Below are 14,034 nucleotides of genomic sequence, written 5' to 3' on the forward strand. Positions count from 1 at the left end.
GTACGTGGCGATTGAACAAAATAATTCCAACAAGGGCTTTTTTATTACACAAGATGCCAAATGAAAAAAGGAAAAGGTCTATGCCTGCCTAAATAACAAGCTCCACAAGAGGTCTACTGAAACAAAGGACAAAGAGGCAAAGTATGGACAAAGAGTGGGCACAGATTATTTTTGTGAAAGAGAGAATAAAAATCACAAAGGTATACCTGATTTTTGAACCTTTTCAGCTCGACATGCATCCATTCTGAGGGCTTGTCTCTTGAAAAAGACATTTTATTAAATTTATGACTATCTCATAACTAAGATAATATATAGACAAGCAATAAAACCATATGAAATTAGCCCATTCTCATTGCTGTTCTTGACTTCGAGACTTCAACTTTCACTGACTTTCGAGGGAGAGGATAATTACAAGGTCTCAAAAGAAGGTTGTCTACTGCTCATTCCGACATTGACTATTAACCTGACTGAAATTCGAGCCGTTACTAGCAACCCTGCGGGGCCTAAGGTGCCGAGTATGCACCCGGCACAGTCACAAGCCGTTACTAGCAACCCTGACCCTACCTAACTGTTAGTTAATCAATTCCAAACAACAAAACCCCCGGAAAATTTAAAATGTCGGAATGAGCAATAGACAACCTTCTTTTGAGACCTTGTAATTATCCTTTTCCGACTTGCGAGGTGTTTTCTGCAATGGGGTTTAGGTTTATGACTTTTAGTAGAAGAATTTGTATCTTTTTGTCCGGTGCCGAACGATGTAAACAAGAAGGGGGCGGGGTGTCAAAAATTCGCTAGTATTCAAGAAAAAGTTTTGGCGTCTTTCTTATCGGATAAATTGTCGAAGGAAAGTCTCGAGTTTTTTATATGAATAAGAACCGAAAAACAAACTTTATGAGAGTAGGCTTCGATAAAACTAAAATGCCAAGAACAATTTAAGAATGTCTTTAAGACTTTGTGGCACTCCAAACATTCTTAGGAAATTTGAAAAAAATACTCCCAAAATGGTGAAAATAAGAACATTATTTTTCAGAGCTAGGCTGAAAACTAAAAAAGTTAAGGTTTTTCTTCTTCGAAAATTTTGGAAGTAAGTTCTTAACGTGAATACGAGTCGTGGCCACAACCCACGCCAATTTTCTACAGTGACCTCATTCTTGAAATTCATTCAGTGAAATTCATTAAGGTTTTTGTCAAAGCTGGTGTGTCTAAATAATCAGTCAAGGAAAAGTAATTTTTCAGTTTCTGTTTGTTTTATTTTTTCTTTAATAATCAAAAGGACAAAATAAACAAACTAAATTCATTAATTTACAAACATGAGTTACAATGGCATTTACAAATTAGAAAATGAGTGTTAGCCGAGAGCCGAGAAAACATGGAGTACCTCACAACAAGTAGTTATTATAGATTACCATCTATACTTCTCTTCAAAGAATGAGAAATATTAGAGATATAAATAAAGGTAAAACGAAAGTGAAAGTAAATATATCTTAGTATAACTATGTACAAATAAAACATTTTTTTCAAACTACAGTTGTATAAAAAATTATCACACTATTTCAGACTATCTATATATTAAAACTACCTAAAATTATGACGTAAATGTGTATAAAATAATCTAAACTTCCTATTGTAAAATATTTAAAAATTTACTTTTGATTCAGAAAAATATATATCCTGAGTTACAGTTGATGCTCTCAAATTCGACATTCTACTATTATATTCGATACGCTCCGTTATTCGATAATATTGAAAGTCACCGTCAACAAGAAAACTCTCATAAAAAACGCTCTACCATTCGATACGCTCCCTTATTCAATGAAGATCCAATTCCCCTTGAAAATCGAATTAGAGAGCGTCAACTGTCGTCTTGTAGGCTCATCCCATTTCATGCGAAAGTCGATCCCGAGTCGGGTTGTCGTTTGAACGTTCTGAACTATGAATTTCCTCTCCTTTTCCTTCTCTTAAATCTCCTCCTTATTATCCTATAAACAAAAACACGGTTCTACAAACATATCAGCTGTTCACCGAAAAAGGATACACGTTTTTTTTAAGAAACTAGTTCTACCAAGCAGCCTCAATGTTTCTTAAGAAATCCTTTTGAGTCTTAAATGTTTCTTACATGTTTCTAAACTTTTTGACATAATCAGCCTTATGAAAGGCTGGATTTGAAGATTCTTAAAAAAACCTAATTAAAAAATGTTATTTTCTCATTCTCAGCCTCAACATGTTTCTTAGATGTTTCTTAGTTTTTAGGCATTCTGAGCCTCATGTTTCTTAAAAAAAAACAACGTGTATTTGGTTTAAGCTACATTAACCTAGATCTAATACAGAGTGGAAATTTCTTTTACCGTTGTTTTTCCAATTTAATGGGTCCTACTCCTATTAATGCGAATAAATTATTTTGACAATTCATTTTACTGCTTTGACATTTTCCAAGTTATATTAAAAAGTTGTAAACCATTGGGAAGATATTTTCGAGAAGAATAATCAAAGATTTTTAATTAATGATGGGTGCTGAGAAATTGTTTCAAAAGTAAAGTGTCCTAATAAGTGGTAGATAGTGGCATTAGAGTTGTAGATATTTACCAGGAACAGGTTATTTGGTGACGAATGGATAGATGATAGATCTGGAGATTCTTCTAATGTTTTGACCATCTTTCGTGATTCTGTCAACAAATGCTGTAAACGTGCTGTCGGTGACATCTCCTCATCCTATGTAAGAAAGTTATTAAAAAATATTGTTGACGATCATCAAGTGATGAAGGAATTTCTTCTACGTATATATCGTCGTCCACATGACCAAAGGCTCAATCTCTTGGAAAATTAGGAATCCTGCAATTCTGTTCTCCCAATGACCAAAATTTGTTCAATGACCAAAGCTCATTGCTAAGCTAATGATATGCTTTATTTTTCAGCAAATCCAGGTCTTAGTATGTTTATAAACGTTATGCTTATGAAAAGAAAAACATGTAATTATAGTCATTCGCATATCATGGAGTGTTAAGACTTTCCTGAAGTTTGCTCAGTGATTGTTTCACAGGTTTTGGCGTTTATATGAACGTTCCTTGCTGGAGCAGGCTCAAACTTAGAAAGTAGCGGAGTGGCGGACAAGACAGGCGTAAAAGGAACCGGTGTAAGCAAAGGATCAGTTTAAAAAGCGCCGATTGGGTAGTTCAATTTCAAAACAGAATCAACGTTTTTCAGATAAAAGAATCAACGTTTTTCAGATAAATAATCAAAGTTTTTCATGACTCGAAAATTAATGAGGAAAAAACTTTAAAAAACATCCTTGGATTGTCAAAAACAACGAGCACAAGTCTTGAAACATTTATGAACTACAAAATAAAAGTCAAAGCCGTTTGAACTCATAACCTAAAATCTGAGCGTGTGAAAAGTGTCTCATTAGGCTTACCTGCACATTACCACTATCCTTTCGCTCCATGAGGAGAGTGAACGATGACTGGTCTTGCCCTTTCAATTCTGAAGTCGTCATTTCTCCTAAGTCTTCTGTTGTATACGTCGTGAAACTATTGTCTGAAAGTAAGAAACATTGATAATACAAAGCACAAAAGTCGATTTATTCCTTGTAAGAGTTCCTCGTAAATCAAAAAAATGAGAAATAAAAAGGCACAATGACACAAAATGAACTCGTTTTTGTCATAAATTAAACTATTTGACTAATGAAAAACTGGCAAAAATAATATTACCTGTTTGCTTTGCCGCTTTATTGATGTCCATCTATAAAAAGATCATTTGAGTATGGTTAGATAACGTCGTCTAGTTCGACCACCCTTTCTCATTTCGTCAATATGTTTCAAAGATACAGGAAAGGGGAGAAATCAGACTCAGACCATATTTTCTTACTTGTCGGCTATTTTCAATCAGTGATTCTATCTTTTCTAACTTTTTCTATTTTTCATATCATATAAAGAAGAGTGACGAAATTAAAATAGGTAATATATCAGCTTACAGTAAGTTTTAGGGAACTAATTTTTATCCGAACAGTAAATTAGTTTTTTCAACAAAATATAATTTAGAGCTAAAATCGTAGAACTAGAATTTGAAAAAAAATAACCTTTTGAAAGTGACCTTCAAGGTTCGGTTTCGGCAACACACGATGGCCACCATTTGGCAATACATGACCACCATTAGTTGACAGTGTTTCTTCGGAATGTTTCAAATCAATCCCGTCATCCACCACTTCGTCTTCAACAGATGATGATCTGTGTATTAATTTGACGGCAGCCGATTCCATCAATTCCATTTTATCAAAGACGTCCATACACTTATCGTCAAGTTCAGAAAAAGTAATCATACTTAGCCTACGGGAAAAAAACGAGAGTGAAATAAAATGGTCGCGAAAGATTGTCTTATCATAACTTTGTTTTAAGATTCATTTTATATTAATGGATTATTAATGGAAAAACTATCTTACTCGTCGTCCTGTTTATACATATTTTGTTTCATGACCACGTGATCCCGTTGTAAACTTTCATATAGCTGAAATGATACAAAAAGGTTTAAAGAGTTCTTAACTCTTCCAGTTCTGATACCATTTCTCCTTATTTATTTCTCACCATTTTTGGTAGAACATTGACTGGTATACAAGTATAAAGTATAAGTAACAGGTTTGTCAAGATATTGTGAACTTACGTTTACAGATTTTTTTGCTGATTCCCGTTTTATTCTGTAGAGGGTATAGCTTAACTTAAAATTTGGTATATAAAACTTTAAAATCGGTTCAGTCAATCAAAAGTTACGTTAAAAATCTAAAAACTTTGGCCTACCTAAAATGACAAAAATCATTAAATACAGTAAGGTATGTCTGCTCTGGTATTTATATTACTCTCGGGTACCTAATAGCCGGGGGGTTTGGAATAAGCAGGGGGGTTGGAAAAAATCTCAAAATTTAATAAGCGGGGGGAGGGGGTTGGAATAAAAATGGGTGGAAAATGTTCGAAAAGGAGGCTGATACAGCAGAATTAGGGCAAAAGAGGGAACTTTCAAAAAAAAATTTCCCAAAAATCAATAAGCGGGGGGGGGTTGGAATAAGAATGTCCTGGGTGGAAAATTTTCCAAAAATTAATTAGCGGGCCCCCCTGGCTATTAGGTACCCGAGAGTAAATAAATTTCAAGGTCAGTACCTTTCGAACTTGTTTTAATTCCATTTCAGTTCTCTCTTGTTTTGAACGCGACAGTTGTAGTAAGCTATCTTTCCGCTTTTCTCGTTCACCTAAAAATCAAGGGAAACTTATTAACTTTTTGTGGGAATGAACTTTTGGGGAAATAATCTTTGCTGCGCAGTGAATGAAATTGGCTATTTCTACAGAGTTTCGCGAAGAGAGCCGATTTTTGCAGATTTGTTATTTCCCAAGGGTTGGTGTAAAGGTATATATATCACAGAAATTTTGATTTATGTACTAAACACTTAAAAAACGTAAAACATTACTTTAATGGGATAAACTTTCGCGAGGATTAAATTAAATCCCAATGGAAATTTGGAAGGGCCTCATCCGCGAAATATTTCTAAACAAAACTCAAAATATGTCAAATAAATACTATTTGAATGGTTACTTGCATCAAAGAAGCGCTAATAATGTGTACTTCAGCAACCAACATGCATGATTTGACAGTAAAAGTCACAGAATCGTGAAAATAATGCCACCCAATAGTGCCACCCGCGAAATTTAATCCCCGCGAAAGTTTATCCCATTAAAGTAATCAGCAGAAAAATAGCTACTGCAAAACTTTCCAAACCGTCATTTCCTGAAAATTGTACTTTGTTTATCCTTTGATTATTGGATAAGTGAAGAATATCAAAGTCACCTGCTAAAAGTAATTCTTTTTGTACAACAACCATTTCTTGTTTCATCTGGAAAAAAAAATATAAGAAATAAAAACATTTTATACGAAAAAGGATTTTTAAAACGGTACGTTTTTCAGACTGTGTCGAAGGTGGAAAGTGCACTGTAGGGTGTAAAAAGTGAGAAAAACGTTTTTTTGGGCAGAATTTTTAAATTTATGCCCTAAAATGGACAAACAAATCAAGAAAATGGCGCGTAATGGTCGAATTTCCGCCCACATTTACTTAAATTTGATTAAATTTTCTCTACACTACAAGAGTCCAATCGAGATCCCCCTGGGTTCGAGGTATCGTGAGTTTTAAGGGGCAATACCACAATATTTCGCCTAGGAATTTGCTGTGTTCCTCAATCACTTTCCAGAGTAAATATTTACCAAGTAAAACGAACATAATTACATTATTGAATTCTTCCATAGATTCGTCATTCGTTGTATTTTGTTTGATAACTGCTTCTAAAATTATAATAATAATAGTAAAGACCATTCGCTTTAAGGGTATGCACTAAATTTTTGTGTTGTTTGCCATTTTTCAACCAATGTTTATTGAATATAACCTAAACCCCGGTAAAAACTTTTTACCTTATTTTTTGGTACATCAGAAACATCGCAAAAGATATATATTTCAAATTATTACCTTCTAGTTTTTCAAGTTGTGATTTCAGTGAAGTCTTTTCTTGTGTTAGTTTGTCAATATGTATTTTCGATTGATTTTCGAATTGCTTTGATTTCTATTAAAAATGAGAAAGGTTTTGAATTAGTCATGCAGTGTGCTCTAAAAAAGCAAATTCTATTATGAGCTGGTGTCTAAGATTTTAACACAAAAAGTAAAATACCCTAAATCTCCGTTGTGTAAAATTGTGTGTTGATTGGAAATCAAAACGTCAGTTTATTGTTTGAAATCGTGTAAATTTTTTTGGGACACCCGGTAAAACACAAAAATTTACATTTAAAAATAATGTTAATTATTCTCAGAACAGAAATCAAGACAAACTTTTTCCAAATATTGTATGCAAATTGATTAAGGAAAAAAAATTAAAAAGAAATTATTTCCTTCGAATCTTTGCATGCTTATCAACCGTCAAAGCGACAACCGTGTTAAAATACGTTTAAAGCTTCATTACTGTATGTAACTGCGATAACAGCAATGCGTGTTCTCGAGCATTCTGCATGAGAAAGTTACATTTTCTTCATCATACTCTTAGGTTCCAAATAAACGCCCCCCCCCCCGCTTGTTAATTTTTCGAAAATTGTCCCTTCCCCCAGTTTATTAATTTTTAAGAATGTTTTCAGCTGTCAAAGAGAAGGCCGGCCTTATTTTGCTCTAATAAGCCTGATTTTAGCTTATATTTACCTTATTTTTGGGTTTTCAGAAGCAGTCAGAAGTACAATTTCCAACCCCCTCGGCAATTAGGTCCCCCGTTTATTAAATTCTGGGAAATTTTCCAACCCCCGAGATGAATGAAGTTAACCTAAACAGTGGCACATCACCGTACCAGTTTTTGCTTAACTATCCCCTTGAAATGGTCTAATGTCGACACCCCTCTTCTAATTCCGACACCCGTCTTTAGAACTACTTGCTAAGTGGTTAGAGGGGAAAACAACTTTTTCAGTGATTCCAACCTTCCTATTTTATTCCTATTACTGTACCTTCAAATCTTTATTAGACGTTTGTAGTTTCTCGGTAAGTTCTCCTATCCTTGAGTTTGCATCTTCAATGTCTTTATCCTAAAACATGAAGAAAAACAAAACTCTTAATTGCGTAATAATAAGTGTGACAACCAAATTAAACAGGTTATGGAAAACCCTTGAAATTCAAAATGTGTTGAAGGTTAAGCGATGCTTCAAGAGTGCACTACAAGGTGAAATACAATATGAACGGGGGTCTTAAATTTCCCGAGAAGTTGGAGAATACGATTTGCTAGAGCAAAAAAAAACAAAAAAAAAACTTTCTTTTGATTTACAGGCACTGAAAATATCTTTAACAGTGTTATGTCCTAATGGGTAAGGGAAAAATTTTAACTTTTTTGATTAAAAGGGTACAGTTTGTTTTTATTTTCTAAGTTCAAAATGCCCTGAGTGTGTTTAGTGTTTTCATCTTCTTATATTGTTGTTTTTTTTAAACTTTTTTGCTATTTAAAATTGTTTTGGGCACCTGAAAACATTCTGAAAACATTAAGATTGTCTCAAATTAACCCATGATTCACCAAATTCCTAAAAGTTTGTGAAATTTATCTAGCAAACATACCAAATTGTCAAAATTTGTAAGATTCAAAAACAACCTTAAAACCAATCAAACGAAAATGAGTGATACTATGAAAAAGATGACAAAATCTTACTTTGAGTCTTAATATTGTTGCGATTTCTTGTTGTCTTGATTGCGATTCAGCTAATGACTTTGTCAGTTCAGTAACAGTCTCCTTCAATGTCACGTTAGTGGCCTGGAAAAGGACAAAATAAAACTGAAAATGAACTTATGATGTTCTTTCTATTTCGAAAGGAACTAAATTTGTTTGGTGCCATTATGATACAGGAAATAGTCCATAAAACACCATAAAACACCCATTATATATCAATTAAAAAGGAACTCGAAAATAAAAACAAAAATGCTCTCAAACATACCCTATATTCCTCCACTTCGATTTCATTATCACTCGCTTTCTGTGACACTTGATGCAAATGTTTCTATGAGTTTAATGAAAGAACTATCATATGACATCTTAAATTTACTTTATAGTGCTCAAGGCTTCAGATATATTATAGTAACAAGCTAGATGCTGAATGGACCTACCTGATGATGAAAATTAGATAGCAATAAGGAGAAAATGAAAACCATCAGTCAGAAAATATAGCGTTAAGCGAAATTGCATAACGCATTAAATTTTATCATTGATTGTTGATTGGGGGAGAGGGAAGGGGAGTAGGGAAAAAAATAGAAAGTTCCGGTTGCAAAAATCAGTTTTATTGACAATTGAATCATGCTTGATGGTGGGCATTATTATCAATAATGTTTTTGTGCGAAGAAACAAACAAAAAAATATGAGGAAAAAGTCCAATGAAAATCTGAAAAAACGACGATTTCCGGCATATTTCTGGCATTTTCGGCCGGAAAAAAAATTTGCTCAAAAATCCGAATAGGCCATGTTTTGGGCATTGCTAATACGCATCTTTGTGCAAAAAATCAGAAAAACTAATGATGAAATCTCGAGAAAGTGCCAAAAAACCGGTTATTCCGGCATATTTCCGACATTTTCTGCGGGAAAATCTTTTTTTCGAAAATCGGGCTCCTTTACTTTTCGAGAATCACTATATTGCATCGCTGTGCAATAAATCAGAAAAGAAATAAGGATGAAAATTCAAGAAAATTCAAAAAACGATTTTTCCGGCATATTTCCGGCATTTTCGGCCGGAAAAGTACGTTAATTGAAAATCAGGCTCTGTCATATTTTAGGTATTGCCATTTTGCATCAGTGTGCAAAATTTCATGAAAAAATATAAAGTACAGCTCGAGAAATTCAAGAAATACCGTTTTTCCGGCGAAAATATGCTGTTCCTGCGATTTTTAGAAAGTTCCGGCTTCAAAAATCACTTTTATTGACAATTAAACCATGCTTGATGGTGGGCATTGCTACAAATAATGTTTTTGTGTGAAAAACAACGAAATATAAGGAAAAAGTCCAATGGAAATCTGCAAAAACGGCGACTTCCGGGATATTTCCGGCATTTTCAGCCGGAATAGAATTTTTCTCAAAAATCGGACTAATCCATGTTTTAGGCATTGCTAATACGCATCTTTGTGCAAAAAATCAGAAAAAACTAATGATGAAATCTCGAGAAAATGCCGAAAAACCGGGTTTTCCGGTATATTTCCGGCATTTTCGGCCGGAAATAAATTTTTTTCGAAAATCGGGCTCCGTCACATTTTGGGCATTACCATTTTGCATCTTTGTGCCAAAAATTAGGAAAAACTAATGAGCCAATCCCGAGAAAAGCTAGTAACGAACGGACGAACGAACGAACACGGGTTAATTTATAGGACCTCCAAAGATAGGTCCAAAAAGGAAATTATAGGTAATCGAGACATCAAGATATGATTGTTAATATTGACATTTTCAGAAAAATGGATTTACATTCAGGTGCTGGTGGAGAAAATTAAGCTACCAGAAAAGAATCGTCTGTTGGATTTCGCAAATGTTTGCATTTATAATGAAATCATTTACCTGTGTACTTTCAAGCTCTGTTGTTTTCATTGAATACTGCCCTTCAACTTCTTTTAATCTGAAATGGTGAAATATTAATTACCTGTTTCAGATATTATGTCAGCACAACTGTAAGTTAATATATAAAGTTAGAAACAATCCTGGTGGTTTGAAATCATTGTTTAATTACTCTCGGGTACCTAATAGCCGGGGGGGATTGGAATAAAAATGTCCTGGCTGGAAAAATTTTGAAAAGGAGGCTAATACAGCTGAATTAGGGCAAAAGAGGGAACTTTCAAAAATATTTTCCCAACAATTAATAAGCGGGGGGGTTGGAATAAGCATGTCCTGGGTGGAAAATTAATTAGCGGGGGGGGGGCGGCTATTAGGTACCCGAGAGTAAGAGTTCACTGCCTTACTCAACCAATGTAATGTTATAATATGAGGGAAAAGGAAAGTTTTTATAATAGATAATAGTATGATATTAAATAATGACGGGCCTGTTTGTGCAAAAAAGAGTATTTCTCCCCTTGCCATTAAATTAATAATTAAAACTTTTGACATCCAAAATCCTTGCTATTAAATTAATAATTAAACTTTTGACATCCAAAATCTTGGTCCTAAGATTGAATTTATATTGTAATATACTGAATAGTTACACAAACCTATCCTTCAATATTTTGCATTGACTGTGTCGTTTCTTTAGTTCAGCTATGAAAAATAAGTAATTTATCGGTAAGCTTCCAATTCCTCAGAATACTATTATCTTTTAAAGTCATAAAAAGTTTTATAATAGTCAAATTAGTTGTCTCTCTATATACTAATCCAACCCAGGTAGAATTGGAACACATTATCGTTGAAGCACAATAAAATGAAAGTTTTGACAAGCTTGAGAAGGAAAATAAGAAAGATGGCGCTCTTCAAAAAACAATGTAAGTTTTGACAAGCTTGAGAAGGAAAATAAGAAAGATGGCGCTCTTCAAAAAACAAAATAGAGAAGTTAGAAAATAACATACATTTGAATTTAGCCATTTGCTTTTCAACTGTAATCAGCTAAAAAAATGCAAAAATTATTTATGTTTCTCACAAAAAGGTAAAAATGTGAAGCATCTAACATTCTCAATATTATCCCTCTAAAATACTGGTAAGTGAAAAAAAAGAAAAGTTGGGCTTTTAGTGGCCATAGTGCAATGGAAAGAGAAAACAGCTACAGTGCAAGAATTTGGGTTTCATCCCTTTCCTGGTCAACAAACCAAAGACTGCTGCAGACTTTCTTACTTACTACTAAATTTTTAGAAAGTTTTGTAAAAATCTATCAGTGTGTATTAGTTACCCTTTGTCGATCGAGTTCCCATGCAACTAATTGTTGATGGTGTGAAGATACAAGCTCATTCAGCTCCCTAAAAAATAAAATAGGATTAAGCTATGGAGATCAAATTTCTTTTTTTTTAATACAAGTTTTAACTGTCAAATTATCAAATGATCAAAGGCTGGTTGGGAGCTGAAACAGAAAAACCTGAAAAGTTTCAAAATTTCAAACCTGTCCCTATCTTTCAATTCTGCTATCATTAATTGCAATTCATGTCTTTGGCGTAAAACAGTACTAGAATCAACATCACTGAGCTGAAATTCAAATGAAACTAGGTCAGCAATCAAAATCGTAATCATAATACTGATAGGATAAAGTACAAAGAAACATTTACCAAAATGAGGCAAGTAAAGTAAAAAACTGAGCTGTAGTGTAAGAATGAAAGAAAAACAGTCAACCTTAGTTCCTGGGGATATTGACTTTCTATAAGAATTTGGAGTGCCATTTGAAAAACTTGGACTGAACACTGGAGATTTTCCATTCGAGTTTGAAAGTTTGGTATCCATTCTATTTGCTCCTATCCCGTAAGTTGAATTTGAGCTTTGATACAGACTTCTTGGAGAGATTCCTTTCATACCATAGTCCTAAAAGAAAGGATGATCATGTTTTATGAATATGAATTATATAAATGGATCATTGTGATCAACAACATGAAAATACAATTGCAGTATGATGATGGATTTATTGTTTAAAAACTTTGCAATACAAAGAATTGTTTATCTTTAAAGAACCATTTTTAATGGAAAATGTATGTAACAAGGCTGTAATACTAAGTAAACGCTATATAAATAAAGCTTTTTTGATAATCAAAAGTCTACCTTTTTAACCAATGGTGTACTTTGAAAATTTGGTGAAAGGACTCCCAATTTAGATTCTGAATCTTTTCCTGAAAAAGAAATAAATAGATTCTTTAAACAGTCTAGTCCTTGAGCTTTTGCATTCTCCAATGCAAGAATGATTAAAGGTCGAAGATGAAAACTGCAGCAATAGGGTTTACCTAAGGTTCAATTTTGAGTAAAAGCTGTTGAAAGTAAATAAAAGTTTTCAAAAAATCTTTAAAATGTTAACTCATAGCATAGTTCAAATTATCAACCACATAGTATGCTCTGTTTATGAACTTCTTAAAAGAAGGAACATAACTAGAGATACAGTCAAGTCTGGCAGAAGTCCAAAGGTAAGGGATTTTTCTTCATTCTTTATAAAACTTACCTTCAATTTGCTCCATTCTTTTATTTGTCTACTAAAAGAAGAAAAACGATTATAGTAAAGGTAAACAAAAAATACTAATTATTCATTGACAGTAATTAAAAATTAGGGAATTACTCTTGATTATGCTGACATGGTTTCCGTATGATAACAAAAAAGAGTGCATACTTAAAGTGAATGGACTTTCATACCATGGCTTTCCTAAAATTGTTTAACAATTGTTACAGTTTTACTATAGCCTTTATCATTTGTTTTGTTAATTGTTTGATTGACAATTTTAAAAGGCAGTCATAATTGATTGGAAATTTTGTCAAACAACACAGCTCAGGCAAAATACTATTGCTGAGAGTCAAGAAATCAGCAGAGATACTGAATAATTACCGTCAACTGCTCTAACTTGGGACTATCTGAACTTACAAAACATGGGACGATAATTTGACCACCATTTCACCGAACCTCCAAAGTCATTTGATTTGAGTCAATGAACAGCGTATTAAAAAATAGACGATTTCTCTTTAGCACCCCAAGTAGGCTTTTAAATCAAAATATGAAAGTTGTTCCGTAGTGTCTTGAACAAAGTTAAGAACAAATTAGTGGCAAAACGATGGAGCGTTTGACGTCACTCACGCGGCAAGTTACACACTCGTTATTTGTTAATCCCATCAGACAATAAGCAGGTAGGCGACGGGCGTTCTGTAATTCACCAATCGGCGTCCAGTCATTTTGAATTAAAACAAAAAAGTTAAAAAGGGCGCGCTAGCAGTGAAAGTTATCGTGATGTTATGACAGAAAATATGATTGATAAACTTGGTGAAAATATCATAAACAAATTTGTTGTCAAAGAGATTTAACAGTAAGTGAAAATACAGACCAGAATATCAACAGTCCCCTGCAGTCCCATGTTTCGACCAATCGTCCCAAGTTAGAGCAGTTGACGGTATACCCTGAGATCGGGTAACTTGCATCAGTGGAGGCAAACATGCATAGCCCTCAAATGAAAGACCTGTCTGGTCATTAAAATACAAAGTTTAAATCAAAACAAAAATGGTAGAGTAGAACTGCGAGAGAAACTGCGTAGTTCCTTTGTTTTGAAATTTTGCTGCTTTGATTGGTCAGTCATTCGATGGCTATGCAAGTTTCCCTCCACTGATGCAAGTTACCCGACTTCATGGTACTGTAATAAAACATTAGGAAGTTGAAGTTGACAGCTATGTTTGTAGATGTTTCATTCTTGTCTTGAATAAGGCGACAATAATATATAATATGTGTCCTTGCACGTGATTTGGAGCACATTGAAAATGGGCCGATCCTTAAAAAGCCAAACTTTTGGCCGATATGGACCGGTCTGGACCGTTCCTGGCCGAATAACAAATTTGGCCGATGTTGACCGATCTGGGCCAATCT

At 33.9% G+C, this 14,034-nt stretch overlaps 2 protein-coding genes across 2 annotated transcripts; both read right to left on the reverse strand.

Annotated features, from left to right (window-relative positions):
* Nucleotides 1-1,414: 1,414 nt before the first annotated feature.
* Nucleotides 1,415-10,155, reverse strand: LOC136824692 (coiled-coil domain-containing protein 62-like). Its single transcript, XM_067080676.1, has 14 exons — nt 10,077-10,155; nt 8,479-8,541; nt 8,196-8,297; nt 7,507-7,584; nt 6,494-6,587; nt 6,257-6,312; nt 5,824-5,869; nt 5,142-5,230; nt 4,433-4,497; nt 4,073-4,319; nt 3,705-3,735; nt 3,410-3,531; nt 2,584-2,709; nt 1,415-1,979 (listed from the first exon to the last, which is right to left on the reverse strand). Exons 1-14 carry the CDS (start codon nt 10,104-10,106, stop codon nt 1,959-1,961), a joined length of 1,170 nt encoding a protein of 389 aa, XP_066936777.1. The 5' UTR covers nt 10,107-10,155; the 3' UTR covers nt 1,415-1,958.
* Nucleotides 10,156-10,710: 555 nt separating this feature from the next.
* Nucleotides 10,711-12,684, reverse strand: LOC136824691 (uncharacterized). The gene is made up of 7 exons (XM_067080675.1): nt 12,634-12,684; nt 12,243-12,310; nt 11,823-12,008; nt 11,596-11,678; nt 11,389-11,455; nt 11,072-11,108; nt 10,711-10,766 (listed from the first exon to the last, which is right to left on the reverse strand). The coding sequence occupies exons 1-7, from the start codon at nt 12,647-12,649 to the stop codon at nt 10,711-10,713; spliced, it is 513 nt and encodes a 170-aa protein (XP_066936776.1). The 5' UTR covers nt 12,650-12,684.
* Between the last annotated feature and the right edge of the window lie 1,350 nt (nt 12,685-14,034).

The sequence above is a fragment of the Clytia hemisphaerica genome, unplaced genomic scaffold (genome assembly GCF_902728285.1).
Source record: "Clytia hemisphaerica strain Z4C2 unplaced genomic scaffold, Clytia hemisphaerica genome assembly, whole genome shotgun sequence".
Classification (NCBI taxonomy): Eukaryota; Metazoa; Cnidaria; class Hydrozoa; order Leptothecata; family Clytiidae; genus Clytia; species Clytia hemisphaerica.